The 23,299-nt window shown below is 48.0% G+C and overlaps 1 protein-coding gene across 1 annotated transcript in view; it reads left to right on the forward strand.

The window, feature by feature from the left end:
* Positions 1 to 8,034: 8,034 nt before the first annotated feature.
* Positions 8,035 to 23,299, forward strand: part of HID1 (HID1 domain containing) — a 20,532-nt gene continuing 5,267 nt past the window's right edge. Inside the window, 13 exon segments of the mRNA XM_009637772.2 lie at positions 8,035 to 8,202; positions 10,459 to 10,629; positions 13,377 to 13,490; positions 16,129 to 16,235; positions 16,708 to 16,824; positions 17,579 to 17,801; positions 18,203 to 18,259; positions 18,356 to 18,496; positions 18,902 to 18,992; positions 19,660 to 19,811; positions 21,071 to 21,149; positions 21,808 to 21,972; positions 23,131 to 23,299. Coding sequence (XP_009636067.1) covers positions 8,035 to 8,202; positions 10,459 to 10,629; positions 13,377 to 13,490; positions 16,129 to 16,235; positions 16,708 to 16,824; positions 17,579 to 17,801; positions 18,203 to 18,259; positions 18,356 to 18,496; positions 18,902 to 18,992; positions 19,660 to 19,811; positions 21,071 to 21,149; positions 21,808 to 21,972; positions 23,131 to 23,299 — 1,754 coding nt within the window.

Below are 23,299 nucleotides of genomic sequence, written 5' to 3' on the forward strand. Positions count from 1 at the left end.
GCACTGAGGGAAGGGGGCAGCCGGGCCGCTGCCCCCGCAGCCTGACCCGGGTGAGCGGGGCCGGTGCGGGTGCCTTGTGCGTGGGGACAGGGCTGCATGCTGCTGGGGACACGCAGGGCTTTGGGGTGGGGGTGACAATGCTGCCGCAGTCAAGGGCTTTGGCCATGGCTGGTTGTGGTCTAGGCTCTTGTGGTGAGAGGCCTTGGCCTGATGCTGGGGAGGCGATGGGGGATCCGGGTGAGCTGGTCCCATCTGCCATGTCGCTGGTCTCCAGAGATCTTGTGCGGTTATGGAGGGAGAGCAGGAATAAGGTGGCGAGGCCAGGCTCAGCCTCGGGGCATCAGCCAGTTCTCATCAGGTCTGGCAGGGCCATTCTGGTAGCACAGCACTCGCTCCCTCTGACATCTTGTGCTTTGCTAATCCTGTGGTAGCAGACTAAGACACTGCTGCCATAAGGGGTGTCCACAGCTCCTAATGTATTCAGCTGCAGGTTTACATCACCACAGGGTTTGACAATGCCCGCTTCTCTGTATCTCCCCCCGCCCCAATAATTAGTGGAGAATCTTGCCCTGTTATTGGGTAATAGCAGCTTGAAAAGGGCTGTTGGCCAACCATGCTGTTGGGGTGAGCTTTTTTCAGCAGAAGCAGCTTCCATCTGTGACTTGTGAGATACTGCTTTATTTCTGAAGGCTGAAGGGGAGGAGGAGTGAAGTGAAAGGAAGTCAGGACAGTGTGTAGGGGAGGGTGGTTGCCTAGAGGTCTAACAGATGTTGCTCATGTCCTGGTAGCTAGTTTAGTTCTTGTCTTAATTTGGGAGCCCAGCAGCATGCTGGCAGAAAACTAGTAGACTCTCCTTCTGTCTAAGGAGTGGAGGGATTTTGCTCTATTGAGAAATTGCATCTCAGGTTCTTCTGAGCTACAATGGAGAATTGCTGTTCAGAGTCACCTTTGGTGGTGAGGGAATAACAGCTGCTAAGAAAACTCAGGGATGATGGCAGGAAGATATTTCATGACGGGGAATGAATTCAGAAGAAAAGAGTATGGATGCAAAGGGGTAAAGAGTAATAGGAGAAAACCTATATGAAAACTCAAGAGATGAAGACTAGGACTGGAAAATGAATCATAGGAAGTAGGGCTGGATGAGCCTTTGAGAAATCACATTTATAATTCTAAAGCAATATCACCTCTATCTGCATTTCTCAGGAATAACTTCTGTGAACATGTTCTTAAAAACTTCCAGTTGTGGATGTTCTACAACATCCCTAGGCAAAGAGAGAAGTGGATGAATAGGAGATTCTTCCAAAGTCAAGTAGTTGGATGCCAAGTAGTTCAGAGTGCCTTCAGCTTTGGACTGTCCTTCCTTCACTGGGAAACATGCTTATAAAGTGAGATTGTGGGGAGGAAATCAAGCCTATAAGGATCTTCTCAGTCTGCTGTTCACAAAGAAAATCCTGTACGAGGCAATCCTTCGTATCGCCAGCCAAGAAGAAAGCGCTCCTCTGTCCTGGTTTATCGACGTGTGTAATAAAAGACGGTTCACTAGGGCCCCAAATAAAGGAAGGAGAAAAAGCTTCATTCTTGGCTAGAATCATTTCATGGTTTTGTGGTCTAGGTGAGACTTAACTGCCATGTGGAAAAAGGGTGGGGTGTTGGCGCTCCCATATTTACATACCGTAGAAGGGCACCGGTATTTGCTTGTGCAGGATGTGTGACTGGACCCTCCTGGAGCCTTCTGAGCTTGTACCAGCAGCAACCTCTGTGTAACCTCCTAGTCCATGAGACCCTGGATTCAAAACCAGGCTGCAATAATGGACAGAGTCAAATCCCCACTTCAAAGCTATTAGCTCAAAATACACTTTGCTTTCTCAGCAGCGTGTCTCCTTTTTTGCAGCCTTCTCCTCTGACATTAGGTAGCTGGACAAATAGATTTTCGTCAAATCATCGGTAACATGACACCGTGAGCTTAGTAATGTGCTGTGCCGTGTTTCCGAAGGATCTGATGGAAGGAAGTAGTTGAGCAGAAAGCACTGTTCGCTCACTGGTGAAGGTTCAGAGTTGGCACTGGAGTTAGATTTTTCTTAAAAATAAGTTCTTATAATCTCCAGGCTTTCGTTAATTAAAAAAATGAGATTCCCATGTGAACATTTTAAAAAAATTAAATAAATCTGTAAGGAATGTAACACTTGAATGCTTGTAGCACACGTGGAGCCCAGAACTCAAAAGCCAAACCAAGTCTGGACACAAAAGAAGTTGACTTAATTGGGGTTTTTTTAATTGCCAAAGAGAAACTCTGAAGAGATAAGAGTATTAAAAAAGAAAAAAAAAACTTCAGAATTATTTTGGTGATTAAAAAAGGGCAGTAGTACCAGAAGGAAGGAATTAGCTTATGCTACAGATGTACCCTAATGATCAGACATGGGGAAATGGACTTTAGGATTTTTTTTTATGATATGTCTATATTACATTACACTGCACATCCTTAAATTGATAGAGCCCACCCTTTTAATAATAAAACAGGTGTGCTTTATTATAGAGAATGTGTGAGCCCTCCCAAATTGCCCATAAAAATGCTGTCTGCTTAACAGCTGAAGGGAAATGTAGGTTGCGAGTATGACAGGTAGTCAGTGGCAGAGCAGGGAACTGAAGCTGGGAGTCTTAACTGCTGGGGAAACACGTTTTCTTTTCTCAGCCAGCTGGCAATTAAACTGTTTCTGCAAGCAACCGACTGCAAGATAAGAAATTTTGATCTTGTGAACTAGCTTGTTAGATTTTAATGCTAGCTATGCCTCTGCTTTTAAATAGACAGGAAGGATCAAACACTAGGGACAAACTCCAGTCCTTTCTTTTTTTCTCTGATGTGCAAATGCAGTAGTACACCAGGCTGTTAATTTAAGCCTGATAAAATTACACCTTATGTTTAGACAGAGGTTGTTTTCTGGTAGCCTGTTTCTGATAGTATTCCAGCTTGATTCAACTATCCAAGTCTCTTGGGTTAGTCAAAAGCAAAGCTGTAACTAACATTTCACACAGCTGACTTTTGTCCTAGGCTTTCCTTGCCAGACTTCCACAAATCCCATTTTCCAGTTGCCTTTGCAACGCCATCTCTGCTGTGGGAGCAGGGAACTGGCAAAAGACTCATGTAGAGCCTCTCCTTGATTCTGTACTGCTGACTGCAAAGATCCTACCGAAAAATTCACTATTGCTCTGAAATCTGTGTGGAGCTGCTGTCCTTGGCATCAGGGATGAAATCTTCCTAGTTATTAATGTTTTGAATAAATCTGTCCTCAACTTTCCTTTTGTGCAGTGGCTCACAAACAGGTGGTACAAAGGCGCGTGAATCGCCGCAAACTAATCCCCTGGCCCTGCAGGGCTGCCCGATCTCCCAGAGCTCAGTCAAGTGCTGCATGAGTGGCTCTCTGGTCATTACACTCCACAGTTCTGCCTCCTTTGGGGTGGAAAGGAGCGTGCTGCTGTTACACATTAGCTGAGCTTGCATAGTGCTGGCTAGAAACCCTGGTGAGGAACGAGGACCCTGCTCTGCTGGTGGGTCCCAGAAAAAGGAGAGTCTCCGCCCCAAATGCCTCACTACCTTGGCTGATGGGATGCTCAGTTGGTGTGTTGGCAAGAAGCAAAAGGGAACACAGTGAGCGAGACTAGTGGCTGCTTGGCCCCTTAATTCTCTGCTGGTGATTTGCAGCAACCTCAGAACTGGTTTAAGGACAATCCTCCTGTAAGGACCTGTTGGAGGAATTGTTGGGAGCAGGCATTTGATGTAAAGGTGTAAGAGCAGAGAGCTGTTGCTTGGGCGGAGGATGCAATCACTTGCCCTGCCTGAGTTTGTGAGGGATTGTATCTGAAAGGGAAAGTGAAGGTGGTACTAGTGTCAGGCTGAGGAGAGAAACAAATGGGGGGAGGCCGTGCCTTGGGAACTTTTCCTGTTTATAGGACATGGTCAGCTCCACTCTGTTTTCCTGTTTCCTGTGACGTATCCTGTTTGCCTGGGGATTGCCTGTTCAGGGCTATGATTCTCTGTTCAGTAACTGGCAAGATGCTTGCAAATCGAGCACCTTGCTTTTCTGACTCCAACAGCATGCATGTATGGTGTACTTTAAAGAACCTGAAACCCGACATTTATAACTATTGGGAAATAAAGACTAGAGGTATCCAGTAGGACTGGTTCCACCTTTGTGTGGCCAGAATGCAGGTGGGAGGTCTTTACACCTTGCCCAGGTGAACTGAAGGCAAAAATCTCCTTCCTTGTTCACTCTGAGATGTCACATCACCTCAGCTCTGCCTGCTGTGTTCTCAGTAGCCGCTCTGCACTAGTCATCTCTTCCCTTTGGTGTGGAGAGCTTGGTTCAGGCAGCAGCGTCTCTCTCTGCCAGTTAGCCCCGTAACTTCAGCAGCCTCTGCGGTGGGGTGTGTATGGGGGTGTCAGGAACTTCCTTTGCTCTCCAGATGTGCTAGTTGTGTTTCCAGAGTAGAGTTGAGCTACCGATCCCTGGATTCTTGTGGCAATGATGACATTTTCATTCTCATTGCACAACTGGTGCAGAGCTGGTTGTCTGCACTGTGTTGGAGGCCCATCAGGCTCACTCCTAGATCTGTATGCTGCAGCTCCCTCACCAAGAGAGGATGCATCTGTGCTGATCTGGAGGATCTGAAGTGGCCCCAGCTCACAGCATTGCTGGTGAGGCTTCAGATCCTCATGAGCTCTTCTGGTTAAAGCACTGTCAAAACTAGCTGCGGTGCTGTGGGATTTGTTACTGCAGCATGTGCAGTACCAGTACTTGTAACTAAATCTTGACATTTCCAAATGAAGATACAAACAAGACTGTTCTGGGTCTCTGTATTTCCTTTCTCTGTGAGCTAGATACAGGTTGTTGCATGAGCTCAGCATGAGGAAATGGATATTTAGATCCCCAGAGATGCCGTGTGCAGAATACAGTCAGCTTAAAAACATCCAGTAATGTTCTATTAGGGAGATGAATATTATGTGGATCGAGTAGCTTCATGATGCTAGACTGTTAATTAAAACAGGGGGGCTGCGGGGATGTGAGTGACTCAATATTGAATCCATGTCCCAGGATTGTACACGGGATACCATCTGTTGGATGAGGAACTGACTTGCTGAAGCTATTAAAAATGAAAGAAATGGTGTTTTAGTGAAATCTGCTTCCCAAGATGGCAGCCATGACATTAATGTGGTTGCAGCATCCAATGTTGCAGCTTGGGTAATTGCTGCTGTGCTTCTCTACCTCATGTAATTTTTGTCGGAGACAGTGTTCTTCAATCCGTCTTAGCTGTTGTGTTACCATCTGTAAAATAGCGGCTGTGTTCAACCTCTGAGGAGGCCTCAGGCTACTGTGAGGTAAAGGGATCTGTGTCTACTGGAGGGAAATGGTTTTCTCCTTCCCCTCTAGATGAGAATGAAGCTATTATTTATGCATGATCTCCAATTAGCAGCAATTGCTGCTCACTGTTGTTGGTGGGAGTGGCTGTGGCAGGCAGCCAGTGGGTACATGTGGCAATTATACATGCGGTTGTGGTACGTGGATTGAAAGGGGGTGTAGGAAGTGTAGGATGTTTCATGCGTTGCATAGATCAGATTTCCAAATACTTGGCTCTTTTTGAGGAGTGTAACTAGAGAGGAGATTTGGAAAATAGCTTTGCTTCCATTTAAGCATTTTGTGCCCAGGTTACAAAAGAGCACAGCTACTTTACACACTCAGAAAGCTGAAAGTCAGGCTGTAAACACTTGGCTGTTCCTACAGATCCCCTCTGAGGAGCTGTGATCTTGAACCATTTGGAAAAAGTCATTTTTCCCTTGGGAAGACATTTGGTGGAAATGTATTTGGGTGGCCAGGTGGTAAAATGAAGGGTGTTTCAGCACTAAAGCAGAGTTTAAGAAGATGCCTCAACACATGTGGGGTTTTTTCTGGTTTTGTTTTTAAAGACTGGGGAGTCACTTGGGCTGATTCATTGCATGGCTAGAAGGGCCAGGACAAGCAATTAAGCAGCCGCTATGGCACTGGAGTGTTAAGGCAGAGAGCTGCAGGGCAGTAGCCTGCTATACCAGTTTGGGGACCGCCACCCTGCCTGCCCCTCTCACTTTTTGGCCTTCGTGTGGTAGTGACACATCGCCTGCTTGCAGACTGCGGCTGTTAATTCAGGAGGTGATGGCAAAGGGGGAAATGCAGCACTTCTGGGTGTCAGAGCTGTGAATGAGCTGTTCTCCCCGGAGTCACATCTTGGCTGCATTTAGAAACAGCATTGAGCTGGGCAGGTTTTCTGCCTACTACAGCAGGGCTGGGAGTGGGCAGGAATTGTTTAAGTTAAACACACATTCATATTTTTGCCCCTTTCCCATCTGACATGGTAGACCCACCCACGGTGCTGATTATCACAGTTAGTAAGAGCTGCTGTTTGCTTTAGAGCCGCTGCACATTGCAGGCAGGAGGCTCCCCCTCCCCCCAAGCCACAGGCTAGGGTGCTCAGGTGGATGGACGGCTCCTCTGACCTGCTGAAAGTGCCACCAGCCTTGGCATGGCTGGGGAAACGCCTCTGAAAAGCTTTCATTTTCCTCTTCTCATTGAAATCACAGATCCATTTCTTTCATGCTGCTCAGCATAAATACACATATATCTGTCCCACCGCTTGGGCTGCATGAGTGCTCCCAGCCTTGTTTGGGCAATGCCTATCTTTTGGCAAGTATCAGCATTTAGGTGGGAAGAGCCATGCTCAGTTTTAGACTGGCTGAAAAGTTAAGTCTTTCCTGATTGTTCAGAGCTCCCAGGCTTTGGATGCCTGAAATGTGTAATGGAGATGCCTTCTTGTTCAGCATACAGTGCTGGCATTTTCACCCTTTGGGGAGTGGCAGGTCATTGCCAGGCTTCCGCAGGATTGGAGGCACTGCTGGCCCCATATGTCTGAGCCGGTGTTTGCCTCTGCTTCACCTTGAATGGCCAGCACTGCTCTCTGGCTCTGCAAAGCCATAAAGGGCAAAGCAAGATCCAGTCTGCTTTGTTCAGCCCCATATAACCTGACACCCAGGTTGTCATCATTATTGTTTTGATTTCTAAGTTGATGCCACACTGTCAAGAAGAAGCTGGGGGAAATAAAATCGGGACTTTGCAGCCAGCTGTACAGAGCTGTCTTTCCAGCTGCAGTCTGGCAGACAGACTGTCCTTGTGGCCAGCATCCGTAGCACTGGGATTTCAGGGTAGGCTCAGTGACAATCCTTGTTCTCTCACTGTGAAAAGGGAACAGTGGTGCTGGTAAAAGAGGGAGTTGTCTGTACCTGCAGAGCCAGAAAAGGTAATTGGGAGAGGTGTGTTCCCAGGCATGGGGAGTGGGCTTCTTGGAGCACAGGTCTGAAATGGATTGCTTTTTTTGGTATCTCAGTCTCCTCCCTTCATCTGCCTCTTTGAATTGCACACTTAGTGCTTTTTAAGAACAAAGCCTTGGCAGCGACCAGCTGCACCAAGTCCAGTTCTCCATAAATATTTGATTCAGAAAGATCAATTCTCTTGCATCCGTAAGTGCTTTGGGGTGGGTCTGTCAGTTCCATGGGTCTGATCGTGCCCTAATATGAGATGGCCCTGATTGCTTCCTCGAGACTTTGGTTACAATAGAAGTAATTCCAGTGCACACTCAGGGCATCCTTGGCTTGCTCTGAAGGTGGCAGAGTGCATGACAGTGGCCTGGCCCATGTGCGTTGGTAAAGGTCTTGTAATACATGCCCTAGATTGCAGACAAGCAGGAGGCCTCATGTATGTTGTGACTCCATGAAAGACTTGAAGAGTCCGAGTCTGATGCTGTTGGCCACATAAATGTCTTGCCACTCACCCCCTTGCTGAGGGAATGTTCCGTTTGGGAGATCAAATTGGCCAAAACCCTGGTAATGAAGAGCCTGAGGTACAAAGCCAGTGCCAGTATATTTTATTGAACCTCTTCTGTGCCTGGTCCCACCCCCAAGCCAGGCATAATCACTGACGTTTGGACCTTGTAGAAAGTAGTTCTGCATCTATAACCATGTTTGTCTCTCCGCAGCCCGTGGAGGCAACAGATGATGCCTTTTGGGACCAGTTCTGGGCAGACACAGCCACTTCAGTGCAGGATGTCTTTGCCCTTGTACCAGCTGCAGAGATCCGAGCAGTGAGAGAAGAATCTCCTTCAAACTTGGCTACTTTGTGTTATAAGGTAAGATTGGTGCTGCGCTAGTAGGGGGCTGTCCCTGGATCCATAGTCCTATGGCTCCCAAGGGGAGACAGGTATATTATTTCTTTGTATCACATGATGTGCTTGCTTGTCCTGGTCCCCTGATGATGGTAAGTCTTTCTCCCTTGGTTTACCACAGACCACAGCTGACATTTGCTCACTTTGGAGCCTTTTTCCTCTTGTCCTCTTCTTGTGTTTCACACTGCCCTTTTGGGTCTTGCCTGCTGTGTGAACTGCTTCCTGCTCAGGGGACTTTGTACCAAGGCTGAGTATTTGTGGGGAGGCTGGTACATCTGATTCCCTGTCTGCATCTAATTGCTCCTCACCATGCATCAGTCTGGCTTCAAGCTGATCCCAGAGGGATGTGGAGATTGTCACTGTGCAAGTGCCTGGATGAAGCTGGGGGGAGATCTGAAGACTCTTTTTTCCTGCTGTGACATCAGAACATCCCTGATGCTGCTTCTGTTTTTGCAATGTCCTTTTCTGGAGCACAAGGGACATTGACTCGCATTTCCTACCCTGCCAGGTTTGGCAAATTGTTAGGCTGGTGAGCAACAGTCTGAGCCTTATTCTGCCTGGGAAAGTGCAGGTGTTAATAATGCTCCTGATTTGAGCCATGCAAAGAGTAGCCTTGAATTTGCAGTATTAGAAACATTTGAGATGGCATTTTCCCAGTTTTAAATGGCTGTTGTCATCCTGTTTTTCTTTTCTGCTCTACAAAATGTGAATGAGACCTAGTGAATCATAGTGAAGGTGCTTCTGACTGGGAATCATGCCTCAGACAGATGCCTGTAGTGGATACTTGAAAAAGAACACAAAAATGAGGAAAAAATGAACAGTTCGTCCCTAGTATTGTCTCCTGGCTTCTGGCAATCAGCAACTTGGGAATGGAGAAGGGCTGTGGAGACCTGTACTGACCACATAACTCCTTTGTCTCGGCGTCCTCTTTCCCCCAAAACCAAGACTAAAGTATGGGCTGTTCTCCATACTGGAAACAGGTGTGTTGGGAGACCTGGTCACTGCAGGGCTGCTTATCCAGGAGCCGTAGGTCTTAGGATATCAGGGACAGAGGAGCCTGGAGGCTCCTGCAGTGCTTTTGATAGGCTGAGGGTCCTGACCTGTGCCAGGTGCAGTGTGCCACTGGACTTAGCATGTTTGTGGAGAGCACAACAGCATGGCTGAAATGTCATTTGCAGTCACGGCTGGAGACTCAGACTGTACAGAGTCATAAATGTGCCTGAAAAAATAGTTAAGCTCGGTCATAGAGTAGTGTGTGGATAGACTGAGACTGCACAAACAGCATTTAAATACCCATTAAGGCAATGACGCAGGCTAGTAGAGTCAGTGACCCAGACAGTCTGCTATGAAAATAAGCAGGGACACGTGACCTCATGAATTAAAAAGCAGCAAGGTGAATCCTTGGTGTTTTGGCTTTCATTCCCCCTCTGGTTTCCTTTGGGATCAGGGAGTACGAGTAAGTGGGTGCAGCAGCTGGGGGAAGGAGCTGCCCTTTTCTGTCCGTAGGTAAAACCTCCTGCTGCTACCTCCTGGGGCTGTGGTTGCTGCCTGGCAAGACCCACAGCCTATTCTGAAAACCCCAGTGTGACTGTCTCCACTGGCAGTTTCAGTAGCAATGGAGGGACTGCAGAGACTCAGCTCAGAAGCTCTTTCCAGAGCAGCAAGTGCTATTCACAGGGTCACTTAATAGTCACAGGCAGCAGCTTAGCTCCCGCCTCCTGAGTCAGGAGAGGTCCCTGCTGTAATCACAACAGCACATACAGATCTGTCAGACTTTGTGTGTTTCTGTGCAGTCTTCCCCTGCCAGCACAGTGCTGCTGCCTTGGTTCTGCCTGCATCTTGTGTACCTGGTGCAGCTGATTAATCTGATCTGCTTTTTGCAGTGTGTGGTGTCATGGAGCAGTGCTGGAAGGAGCCTTCTGGTGCTGTGGCTGTCTGTCTCACATGGCATGACACGTGTGCTGGGTAGATTAACCCTGGCACGTGAGGTCTCTTGCAGTGGGACGGTAGAAACTCAAGAAGGTCTGTTTAAGATCATTAACCTTATTTCTTCAGTGTTGCAAACAGTAACTGCCGCCTGTACCATTGAATGTGGAGAAAATGGGCTCCAAGAACTGCTTAAAACTCTATGCGAGGGTGTCACCGGCATGACAGACCTGCCCAACTCTTGCTAACTTGTGTCCAGGATAATGCTACCTGCCTTGGTTTTGTTTCCTTCAGGCTGTGGAGAAGCTGGTGCAGGGAGCAGAGAGCGGCTGCCACACGGAGAAGGAGAGGCAAATAGTCTTGAACTGCTGCCGGCTCCTCACCCGTATCCTGCCTTACATCTTCGAGGACCCAGACTGGAGAGGTTTCTTCTGGTCAACTGTTCCTGGGGCTGGCCGAGGAGGGGTCTGTCTCTTGGCACTTGTCCTTCTTTCTGTAGGGTGAAGGGGAGGCTGCAGTGAGGGGACCCTATATACTTTTGGGGGCAACTTTATTCCAGTTATTTCTATTTGGTCAGAAATTAGGTGGCACCTTCCAAGTTCCTTTCCTTCCTTTGATTCTTGCTGCTCTTTCTCACATCCTCAGCTGCTTTGTTTAGCACAGGTTGCTGTATCATCCGAAGATGTCACTTGGGTGCATAGCTGTAGGAGAGCAGTGGTATGTGAGGGAAGGCTTCTCCAGTATTACTGAAGGTGTGAATCAAAATGAATGTGAGAGCGGTACTAAAGGCTGTATGACATCTGAAATTACCTTATTCCATTAACTAAAGTTGATTTAAGATTCAAGTCAAACTGAAATAGGGTGTAATTTCCACTGATTTCACAATGTCACATTTAAAGCAAATAGTGCCAGAGAAGCTCTCAGCATCATGACTCAATACCCTGCTTATGAGCGATACAGTTTTAACCAGGGGCCTAGCCTGATGGGTGAAGCCCACAACTGAGCAAGGGTGGTTAAAGAATTAGGGTTAAAGAATTAGGTACTGTTTCTAGCTCTGTCAGTGACATGTATAACCTCAGGGGAGTCTCTGAACCTCCCTACATTTCTCTGTCTGGAGAGCAGGCCCAGTATTGCTCTTCTGTGTCTCTCAGAGGAACAGGGTGAAAGTGCTTTAGGATCTCCTGCAAATAGGAGAAATAGTGTTGAAAACACAGTTTACTTAGGCTGGAAATTTCCCTGCTTGCTCCCTCAGCAGCTGCCTGCCTGTGCATAGGGAGTTCTCTCCTACGAATTCTTGAATTTGCAGGACAGCATAGTGGTACTGAAGAGTGGTTTCCCATGAATGTTAAGTGTACTGCTGTGTTTTTGGTTATAAAGGATCGGCAGTTGTTGGTGCAGTACAAACCTTGCACCTTGCGTTGTCTCTGCCTGTCACCTCTAATCTGTTTCGCCTGAGGCCACTTCAAGGGGAAGTTCTGGGTGGTGGAAAGGGAAGTCTTTGCTAGCCCTGCTGTGTTATGTGATTGGGAGGGTGGTGATTGTCCACCCTTTCATCCCTGCAGGGGCCAGGGAGTGCTGGAGAGGCTTAACAATGGAGGAGCTTGTTTTGGGAAGGAATACACAGGGTGCCTGGTCCTCTGATCCAGCCAGGCTGCTGTTGAAACTGTTTTTCCACCTTGTTCAGTAGTTGGAGGAGAGAGTTTCTCAGCCTTAGACTGGTGGGGTCACCCCAGGGTGATCCAGCCCAGTGCACGTGTGATGAGTTTGGGAGCCCTCCTGCTGTGTTGTGCCTCCTGAATGTCAGTGGAGCTGTTGTGGTTCAGCATACCCCATCGTTTAACCATGTGCAGAAGCAGTTGTAAGGCTGGCTGAGCTGCCTGGCAGGGGATAACAAATAAAGCCCTGAGATGTTAGGGAAGCTGGGGTCGTGCCTGATCTAGGGGCAACTGCTTTGCTATCTGAAGTCTGATTTCTACCTGGGAACTGAAGAGGAAGATGATGGTATGCCTGGACCATTAGTAAATATCTCTGCGATTATCCTTCACCTGCTTCATGATGCAGCGATGGATGGCAGAGCTGCTGGGGGTGGGTGTCTTTCTCCTGTAAGAGGGTCTGCATTATGTACAGATCTATTCGGGTTTTTTTGTGTTAACCATTTTGGATGTGGTAGTACCCAGAGCCTGCAGGGACTTTTTCTGACAACTGAGGTGATGTTAGCAAAGATAATTCTTGGAAAATAAATCCCCTTGGACACTGATGCTTTTCATTTCATCTCTGACTGTGAGCCCAAGTAGAAGCATCTTTGCTGTGCTGGCACCATCCATCTTCTGTGGGGCTCTCCTTACATCCGGGGTCTGTTTGACGGCAGTCTTCCTGCTGTTGCCGAGGCAGACGTCAGAGCCACACAGTCCATTATCTCTGTTAGCTGTCTGCTGTGATTTAAGAGGCGTGTGTTGTGCGCAGGCTGACAGAGGCCTGGTTGAGATAGATAAGCTCCTGCCCTTCCTGCTCCCTGCCTTTCCCTCCAGCACCAGTGTGTGGTGGGGAAGGCCTCCCATCCAGGATGCTTTTTGACAGGCAGGATCTCGCAAGGTTTCCCGTGGCAACGGCTGCAGAGGAGTAGCCATGCATGATTCAAATGATTGCTTTGAATGCTGGAGACAGCAAAATCCCCTCTGCTGTCATGCTTGCTCTGCCATGGCAGGCTGAGGCAGCCCCTTGCATGGTGCACACAACATCTCACTGTTCTGTCATCTCCAGTTCTGGGCAGCCCATGCAGGACTTTGAGAGGTTTTACACCTTATCACTGCTCGCTGGCTTCTTCCTCTTGCTGTCTGTGCACCATCCAATCGCCCTCCTTCATGACTGTAAAACCCTCTACTCTGTAAATGGTTCCTTTTCCTTTTGTCTTCAGTAAGTCAAGCATCTCCACGTGGCAAGGTCCAGTGCTACTCTTCTGTTTGCCTAACATCTCTAGGCCTTTGTCTGCTCAGTTTGGTGTCATTAAGGAGTTTGTTCCTATTTAGTCATCACCTTCCGGGGGGAATTTCTTTCCTGTACTGGGTGGGTTTTGTGTGTTTCTCCCTCTTGTTCCTTTGTAACTTCTTTCCTCCCTGCATGTTCTTGGGGAGTTTATCTTCTGTTGCTAGTGTTGCTGTGTGCTCTTTGCTAACTCTGGGCTGACAATACTCTTCCATGTTTCTTGCTTTTAGGGAGATGAAGATGATGAAAATGCCCGGCCACTGGCTGAGTCGTTGCTTCTTGCTGTCGCAGATCTGCTCTTCTGTCCTGATTTCACTGTGCAGAGCCACCGGAGGAGCACGGTGGTAAGTTGAATCATGAGATTATCTGCATAGAGGTAGATTAGCTGCATGGCAGGGGATACCTGGGAAAATTCCAGCAGCTTTCTGCAAACCTGCAGGCAGGAAAATAGGGAGTCACTGCGCTTGAACCCACGGTGACTAAGACTGGTCAACATTTTGGCTTCACTGTGTGCTGTTTGTGCCTTCTAAAACAGATGTGGCTGGCACTTAGCCCTGCACTACAGCCCCCCCCTTAGGAAAAGGTGGTTGTGCTGGCAAACAACTGTCCTATTGTTGCCATCAGAGCAGAGACCTTTAGCACCTGGTTCCTTTCTCTGGCCATTTGGTGCAGTCTGGGGCAGGAAGTGGTTGTTTGCCTGATCGCAGGTGCTGTGATGTGAATGAATAGGTGGTCTTTGTTGTGTCTTTCCACCTCCTCTCCTTCTTTGTATCATTTGTATAATTGCTATAAACAAAAGTGGGCAGCCCTCCTTTTTGGTATAGCTATGAAGTAAATTAAAAATTGACTTGCTAAACCACTGTGTATTTGACGGCTGCAAAGTTGACTACTAAATTGCTTGCTTGAGGTTTGTGGGTAGTGGAAACAGGGTTAAAATCTGTCACCTGGGGATGAAGGGGTGAGGCTGGATCAGAGCCACATGGGTATGTGCTAAAAGTAAGTGGGAGCATATCAGAAAGAGATGGATTTGTCTTGTGCTGTCACTTGGGGTGGATTGCACAAGTGGAGGTGACAACAGTTTTTCCTGGGAGAGCCCCTCCCACCCCTACACTTGTGATTTCTCCCTTGGCAGCAGCCAGCCTGGCTTTCCAAGGCTCTGGGCAAGTTGAATTAGATGATCAGATGATGAATGCTGTTAGCTACCTGTCTGCTGCCTGTAGCCTCTGCAGTCTTTGCCTAGCTGTCTTCCCTCTCTGGATCTGGTCTGACCTGTGCTCTTGGGTCTGACTGCAAGTTAAGAGCAGAGATGGGTACAACCACCTCATGCTCATGGCAGAATAGCATGTGGAACAGAGATGCAGGTGGTGGTAGATAGTTACTGAAGCAGAGTTGAGTAAAGAGGAAGAGTAAGAGCTGGGAGGGAGTGGGTAAACGAGTCCCAAGAGTGACCCATACTCTTGCTGTTTGTTTTGCTGTTGAGGTCAGCCCTGGAATTACTGCTAGAAATCGGGGGTCCCTCTGTCATGCACAGTGCTGCATATCTGTGTTTTATCACTCACTTGCAAAGGCTGAGCTCTTTGAAGACATCAGCACCTGCTTTTTAAGGCCTGGGCAACTGGCTAGTAATGTGCTGTCTCCTCCTAGTGTTCCTTCTTAGTCACACATGATAGAAGCAGGTTTGTGGATGTAATTGCATTTCTTTCTGTGAAGCCTGTGCCTGGCAGATGTTCAAGATTTGGTTGTGGAGGGAGGTCTTGGGCATTCCAATCGCAGCAAGAGTTGTTCTGAGGAGATTGGTGAGAAACCTAACAGCAGGTTAGCTCTGGCCTATCTGTAGGAAGTGAGTAGCCCAGACTGTGGAGGAAGCTGCTGTTGCCTCTGTGCCAGCAGTAGCTGCTGTCAATATGCTGGTTTTGTGGGAGCCGTGGTTGGGGTGGTAAGTGCATCTTGGTTGCCCTCAAGGCCTGCTGTCCTGAGATCAGTGTCTTTGTGGGAGGGAGGAAATGAGGGATGTTATGCAATGTCCCAGAGCAATTAGAAACAGTCTTCTGATCTGCTTTCCCCAAGTGCAGAGAGGAAAAAAGGCAAGTGGTAGAATTTGCTTAATTAAACCTCAGAAAAGAGACAGCCAAAGTGTGCCAAGTGTACTTGATGCAAACTTATTCATCTGGGCCCTTGTTCTTGGCCATTCCTGGAGGGTCGACAGGTGGTTCTCAATGGCTGCTTGTCTCCACAAAGCTGCTTCAACCCTGACCTGATCGACCATGACAAAGAAGAAGGGCAAACTGCTGCAGTTCATCTCCTCAGGTTGCAAAGCAAGAGTTTGGGAGTCATGCCAGCAGTTGTCAAGGGACTGGGAGGGTTCTCACTAGGAGAAGTAACGTATTTGCAGTCACCTTCTTGCTTTACCCTCTGAAAAGCAAGTCACAGCCATATCCACTTTTGTTATAAATGAGAGTTAATTTGCTGCTTCTCCTGCCTTTGAGGTGCAGCCATTGCAAGTCACCGTTACGTGGGTAAACTCAGCATGATGTGCTCTGAGATTGGATTGAGGTGTCGAGCAGGACTGAACCCCTGTGCGGTGCTCTTGTTCTGCAAAGGAAGAGCCCTGACCTGGGCTGTGTTTCATGAGATGCAGAGGAAAGGAGAGGAGATGGTGATGCATCAAGTAATGAGAACAGAATGTATTTTGGATCCTTTGGCATTGGGTGACCCTTCCCAGTGGAAGTGGCTAGCATTGCACCTTAGCATGCTAGAGGGAGGGCCTCATTCTGCATGGTGCAACTACCTGTTGAAGATAAGAGGTCTTCTGTAGGGGGTGCTCCCTGGGCTGGGCTGGTATGTGCAGTCCCGAGTGTTTGGATGCTTCTCTGCTGGTTTCTTTACTATTGCTAGAAAGAGGAGCTGAACTGCCTTGGATACCACTAGCGCTGTCAACTCTGGCTCTTGCCTTTGTCGTCCAACCTCTTATTTCTCCCACAGGACACAGCAGAAGATATCCATTCCATTGACAGCTGTGAGTACATCTGGGAGGCAGGAGTGGGCTTTGCTCATTCTCCACAGCCTAACTACATCCATGACTTGAATAGGTAAGAGGGTCTGCAAAGGCAGAATGGAAAGAAGCTGGGCTCAGGAGAGGGCGATCTGAGGGAGATGGGCTCTCCTTGCCTCCTCGGGTGTATGTGGTTCCAAGGGGGCTTTCTCCTTGCTCCTTTCTGAGCTAACAGGACTGGCAACACAGGGAAAAAGACCTCAGCTGTCCTTTTGAATAGCTTTTTGTAGTATGATACAGGAGTCGGTCTGCACCAGGAACCGGCAAAGCATCACTGCTTTGAAAATATCTAGGAGCTCTGTACTGTATTTCTTTTTCATAAGGCAGCAATTCTGCTGAGCTTTGCACCAGTGACAGCAGTGTTGCTTATGAAATTAAATGGTCTTAGCTCTCTGTGGGGAGGATTTTTGGGATGGGACTTATGTGTTGTCGTGGTAAGTGATTGTGGCCTCTATGCCCAGTCCCCGCTCCTGAATGGCTCCAGGCCTTGTCTTCTTCGCTTCTTTCAGGACAGAGCTGCTTAAGCTGCTGCTGACCTGTTTCTCTGAGGCCATGTATCTGCCTCCCTCCTCGGACAGCAGCAACACCAACCCCTGGGTGCAGTTCTTCTGCTCTACGGAGAACAGGTGAGAGTGAAGCGTGGGCGACTGGGTGCCAGGGGGAGAAATACCTTCAAAACTCTTTCATGGAGTGTGGGGGGATGACCATAGGGCTTGCTACCCCCAACATCTAGGGGTTGTTGTCCTTTTTATTTGCCCCTATCTTATGTATGCCCCATTAGCATCTCTGCTTAGTGAGAATTGTTCCTCAGCAGCAAAAGGAGAGACTGAGAATAGTGCTCACTGGAGTTTGACGCAGGTCTGTTCCCTGCCCTGTGGGATAATGGCAGGTCCTGTTCCTGTAGACCCTGTTCCCTCGTGGGGATGGTGGCGTGGTGCTGCAGTGGGTGGTTTGTGGTGGTGGTGGTGGATGAATGCTGCCCTCTAGTGACATTGTCTCACCGGGACTTTCAGCTCCTCAGGTGACAGTTGCTCATCTGGGGGAGCACAGTCCTGACTGAAGGCAGACAGTTTTGTCTTTCCAGAGTCTAGAAAGCTTTGAGGTCCTGTCCCCTTTTTCACATTGCTGCACAAGATTCCCCTGGGAGGCCACACGGCCTTTTTCACCTCCCCTTCCCTCTCAGCTGTAGTCCAGGAGACCAACTAAGAGCTGGCATGTCAGCTCTTCTCTGTGGGCTGCTCAGTCATGGGCCACTGTTAGGGAAGCTGCTTGTGTTTTGTCATGACCCCAAACTCTTGGGGAGACAGATGCCTGTCCCTCCCCAAGGCAGCATCTTTTGCTTCCCACTTCTGCCTTCTGAGAATGTTTTCTCCTCCCCAGACATGCGCTCCCGCTCTTCACCTCACTCCTGAATGTCGTCTGTGCCTATGATCCGGTGGGTTATGGGATTCCTTACAATCACCTGCTTTTCTCTGACTACCGCGAGCCCCTGGTGGAGGAGGCAGCCCAGGTGCTGATTGTCACTTTGGACTATGACAGCTCCACAAGTTCAAGTCCCACTGTGGATGGCACGACCACTGGCACGGCCATGGATGATGTGGATGTGAGTGACACTGGGATCTGTATTTGCTGCTCTCCTAAACTCCCTGTGGTACTCTTACACCAGCTTGCATTGAATGTTGACCTGTAGGGCCCAGCATCGCTCCTGTCCTTGTAGTCTGCTATCTCTGGTCCAGTCCTGCTTCTTTCCTGCAGGTCACTAAACAGCTGTAGATGACCAAACCGCTAGGTTTTGGTTACTGAGTTGAATCAGGGGCATAAAAGTGAAAAGCCCCCGAGTTTACTGTTCCTTGAGGTGCTCTGTCTCCTAGCATTTAAAACTGGATCATACAGAGAGGAAAGCTGAAATGAGAGACATTAGCCCCCAAAGCCAGTGATTACACTTTGACTTCTAGGGTACACCTTGTTTCTCGTAAGCATTTCACTCCTTGTCTTTGAACACAGCCTCCCGGACCAGACAATCTGTTTGTGAATTATCTCTCAAGAATACACCGAGAGGAGGTAACGTGCTCCTATCCTGAACTATTTTATGTCTGATTTCATGCTGATGGCATTAGCCCTGGGCCCACCACAGTCTCTTTCTTGGTCTGTTGGCAGGATTTCCAGTTCATCCTGAAAGGAGTGGCCCGCTTGTTATCAAACCCGTTGGTCCAGACCTACCTGCCAAACTCTGCCAAGAAGATCCAATTCCATCAGGAACTCCTTGTCCTCTTCTGGAAACTCTGTGACTTCAACAAGGTATGGATCTGCTTCTTGTTGAGCTTTGCCCCACCTTGCCTGTTGCCCAGAGCCTGGTGTGCCTCTGGCTGGACTGAGCCCTGGTTGAAGAGCTGTGGGTGGGTAGTTAGCAGTGACTCTGTAGTACTCTGGTCAGCAGCCCTACTCCCTGCTGGGTGGGTTGGGGCTCCAGGGAGAGCTTGTGAGAGAGGCTGCAGCTCTTGAAGGTCAGTGCTTTTGAGGTAAATGCAGGAGCAGGTATTATAATAACTCTACAAATAACACTGGAGTTGAAGAGCTAGTGCATACACCAGCCTAACATTCTTGAGAGCCTAATTAGCTTGAGGCTAGCTGGCCTGAGTCCTGTGGATGGTGTAGAAAACCAAATATGCTTGTGGTTGTCTGAAATCCTCCCCTTTCTTCCAGAAATTCCTTTTCTTTGTGCTGAAGAGCAGCGATGTTCTGGACATCCTTGTCCCAATCTTGTATTTTCTCAATGATGCCAGAGCAGACCAGTGTAAGTTGGTTATTTTCAATATTTGTGATGATCTGTGCTTGACAGTTGAGCTAGGATGTTTTTAAGATGCTTCCTTCCTACCACTGAGATGCGATAGCATCTCGAGTGCATGTTCCTAGCCTTCTGCAGACATGGAGTAGAATGGTTCAGTTAGCTGGGTGGTAATGTTTGTAACAGACCAGAAGCAGGACATGGTCTGTACCATAACACAGGGAAGGGAGATCCTTAGCATGTGTTAACTCATTTTGAGTCCTTATGTCAAAAACTGTGTCTCTGATCCCATGAAGAGGGACAAATGAGCAATCTGCTCTTGCCTTGGGTGTAAATCCGGCATAGTTCCATCACTGAGTAGTGGAAAGAAGTAGTCAGACCTTTCCTACTCTGGTGATGGGTTTACATCAAGAATATAATGAAGAAAAGCATGATCTGTCCAAGACTTGACATTATACTGGCCTCATAGATGTGTTTGGGAAGGAGACTGGTACTGGCAGTGGAGGGAGCTCTGTGTGGGATGTCCCTTATCAGGATGGTCTGGTTTGTGCAGTTTTTGTTTCAGTCCCATAGTTTCTCCTCTCTCCTCACTGCCTTTCCATCTTTAGGAGTCCACTGGCCTCACTGTGATGTGTGGTTTTGGTTGGTTGTTTTTTTTTTTTTTTTTCTTCTGCAGCACGAGTGGGCTTGATGCACATAGGGGTTTTTATCCTCCTGCTTCTCAGTGGGGAGCGTAACTTTGGGGTTCGACTGAACAAGCCGTATTCTGTACGAGTGCCTATGGACATCCCTGTCTTCACAGGGACACATGCAGATCTGCTCATCATAGTGAGTACAGCTCCAGCAGCTTTTTTCTGTCCCTCCTAATTCCTGTTTCATACCTCCACAAATAATTGTCCTCCTTCCTCCTTCAATATACTTGTCCTTTTTAGATTGCCAGTCCCACTGAGTAGTTAGAAAGTGTGTGGGGATGTAGTCAAGTGCTGGTGGGATCTTTGCACGCTGTTAACTTGAGGTGATGTGTCTGTCAGGGTGCATATGCATGAGATGCAATTCCATCTGCATGAGATGATCCCAAAGAACAGGATTCCAGATGGTGCTGGACTGGTGTCTAAAGGACTCTGGGACAGGCATGAGTGGCATGGGCGCATGGCCTCTACCAGACTTGTTTGCAAGTGGGGAAGGCAGGAGGTCTGACTACATTGCTGGCTCTGTCCCAAGTAACCAGAATTGTGCAGAGCACGTCTGTCAGAATGGGAACACCAGTGCTACCAAGCTCAATCCTACAGCTTTGAGTTGCTGCAAGATTTCATTCATCTTTCGATCTGTAGTGCTGAGGGCCACAATACTGCCTACAGAGAGCTGTGTGTTTTGCAGTACCAGCCTCAGGTGGTACCTTCCTGTCATGTTAGTGCTTGTTTGCCAGAGAAGAATCTCTCAGCCTGTTCTGATAAACCTCCAAAAGGAGATTCCTATTAGGAGTAGGGAGAAATGTGCCCACCAGAATTGTTTTTGATGCTATGTGTTTTACTGTTACGTTCCATTGATGTAAGATCATCTCTAATTTCATTATGCTGCAGGTCTTCTCTACAAGCATGTCAGCTAGAGGCGGGAAGGCCAAAATTGGAAATGTCTGAACTGGTTGTGAGGCAGTTGAATCTTTCCATATCTGAGGGTCTAGTTAAGAAAAATAGGACAAACATTTGAGTTAGAAGCTTGCACTAGGGTTCTGAGTCAAAATCCATTGGAGATGAAGATGTTTCTTAATTCCTGGTGATTTATTTTTGTCTTATTTTGTCTTGGGCTGCCTGTGTGTTTTGGAACAGCTCACAGTCAGTTTCTGTTTGCAGAGTTGTAGAGTCCTAATCACATCACCGGAGGATTCCTTGTAATGAAAGCTTGTACTCCTGGAGCGCAAGTCTGCAGTGAGAGCAGCCTTCCCACCTGTGTAATTGTGGAGTGTGCAGGGCCCTGCCTAGGAAGGAATGGTGTCAGGAAGTGATTAGTATGGGGGTGGCACTGGTTTTGGTTGAGAGGGTGCTTTCAGTAAGGTGCTACCTTGCTCAAGAACTCCTTCTTTACCGTAGGTCTTTCACAAGATCATAACCAGTGGGCATCAGCGGCTGCAGCCTCTCTTTGACTGCCTGCTCACCATCGTTGTGAATGGTAAGCACCATGTGCGGCGTGAAACCGCAGCCCACAGGGGGGACAGCTCTGGCTGCTCTCACTCCCCTCTCCCTGCACTCCTACCTGTGCCCTCTAACACTGAGCAGTTTCAGTGATTGCTGCTGGAAACTGATCCTTTCTAGTTTGTGCTGGAGGTGCCGGATCAGGCCTGCCTGCAGGGTTATTGCCTGGGCTCAGTCAGATGGGGCAGAGGGTTGGACAGCAGTGTCTCTGGAGCCCCTCTGGGGTGGCAGAAGGGCATTTGCCAGAAGGCTGGTGAGGGTGGTTGGCAGTCCTATCCCTTTCCAGCAGGGAGTGCCATCTCCCCACGGTGGCAGTGGCTTCCCTTGTGCTTAGTGTCCAGGTGGCTCTGGCTGTGTAAGCATTTCAGGAGTCAAGCCAGAGGTGATGTTGCTAGTGTAAAACTACACAAGACCCTCTAAAAGCAGAAATGCTTGCTTTTACTAGGCAATATCTGTTTCACTGCTTTTATATTTGGAAATGTTTCTGTGGAACCCTGTTAGGCTCAGCTATTCCATGAGGCTTTCCCAGAAGTGCAGGGTGGGAAGGTGGTGAGAGCAATGTCTTTAGTGGTGTGTTTATTCACATAAATACACCTTGGTTCTTTCTCCAGTTTTCATTTGTTTGCCTTCCACAGTGTCTCCATACCTGAAGTCTCTCTCCATGGTAGCTGCTAATAAGTTACTGCATCTCCTGGAGGCTTTTTCCACTACCTGGTTCCTGTTCTCCGCTGTCCAGAACCACCATCTTGTTTTCTTCTTGCTGGAAGTTTTCAACAACATCATTCAGTACCAGTTTGATGGTAAGAGACTAACTGCTGTATTTAGTGGGTTTGTACTAGTTTAGTCCAAAAGAACATGAGATGGAAGTTCAGAGAATGTCCAAACAGATGAGAGGAGGGGAGAATTGCAGAAACCAGCTACATGGAGACTTGCCTAAGATTGAGAAGTTGGATTAGTAGGTAATCAGTGTTGGGCCCTGGCCGAGACAGGTTAGGTTAGAGCAAAATGAGATGGCAGCTAATTATCAGCATAACCTCAGCCTTATGCAGACCAGATGAGATGGGTAGAGGGGAAGAAGGGAAAAAGTGAGTGTGTAATGCTTAAATCGTGGCTGGCTGGATGCTGCTGTTCATGTTGCTCAGCAATGTAGGTGAGGGGACAAAACAGCTTCCACCTCCTTAAACATTTAAAAGTGCCTCTTGGGTCCACTCTGGCAAATCAGTGGAGCTGGAGACCAAACAGCCCCATCTGAACAAGGTTCTAGCACTTGCTACCTTTCCAGGGAATGGCTTATGCTTTCCCTCTTAAAAGCATGACAGTCTTCTACCTCAAGGAAATAATAGTGAGGTCCCTTACCCTGCACAAAATTTAATGTTTTGCTTTAAAATTGCAAATCAAGAGTGGCCATTCTGCTTCTGTAGCGGAAATCTTGCAAGTGGTGGTTGCCAGATCCTAAAACAGCCTTTGTGGCTGTGATTTCTGTTTTGGTTTAGGGGATGGTCTCATTCTGTTATCTGCCACCTTGCAGACAGTAAGAATCCTAGCCTTTTGGTATTTCAAGCCTGTTTCTCATCAAATGGAATGCCCCTGATGCGTTTTGTGAACTCTTTCAAACCTGGGGAGATGTTGAATCTTGGCTAAGAACTTTTTCTTCCAAAATAGGTGCTAATGTGTCCTTTTTCTTCTCAGTTGTTTCAATGTCAATTTCAAAGCCATTTCTTGTCAGCCTTCCAGCCTAGGAAGGATTTCCCTGGATTTTCTGTGCTGATTTGTAATGGATAAGAGGATATCAAGCTCTGCTCTTTCTTCCTTGTGCCATTGCCTTTGTGGGTGGAAGCATGGTTCTCTGTGCTTGTAGGGTCTCCACAATCGTGCTTTGTGTACTCAGTGAGCTGTGCTGTATTGGCAGAGCTCTTTGAGTCTTATTTCTCTGCTCACTTTGTTGCTGTGATTCCCAGGGAACTCAAATTTGGTCTATGCTGTTATCCGCAAGCGGAATGTATTTCACCAGCTGGCCAACTTACCCACGGACTCACAGTCCATCCAGAAAGGTCTGCAGCGCAAGAAGAAAACTCCTGAGCCTATTTCTCGCACCAACTCCCAGGATGGGGTCTCCATGGAAGGGTC

Source organism: Egretta garzetta, unplaced genomic scaffold (assembly GCF_000687185.1).
Source record: "Egretta garzetta isolate BGI_Z169 unplaced genomic scaffold, ASM68718v1 scaffold34, whole genome shotgun sequence".
NCBI lineage: Eukaryota > Metazoa > Chordata > Aves > Pelecaniformes > Ardeidae > Egretta > Egretta garzetta.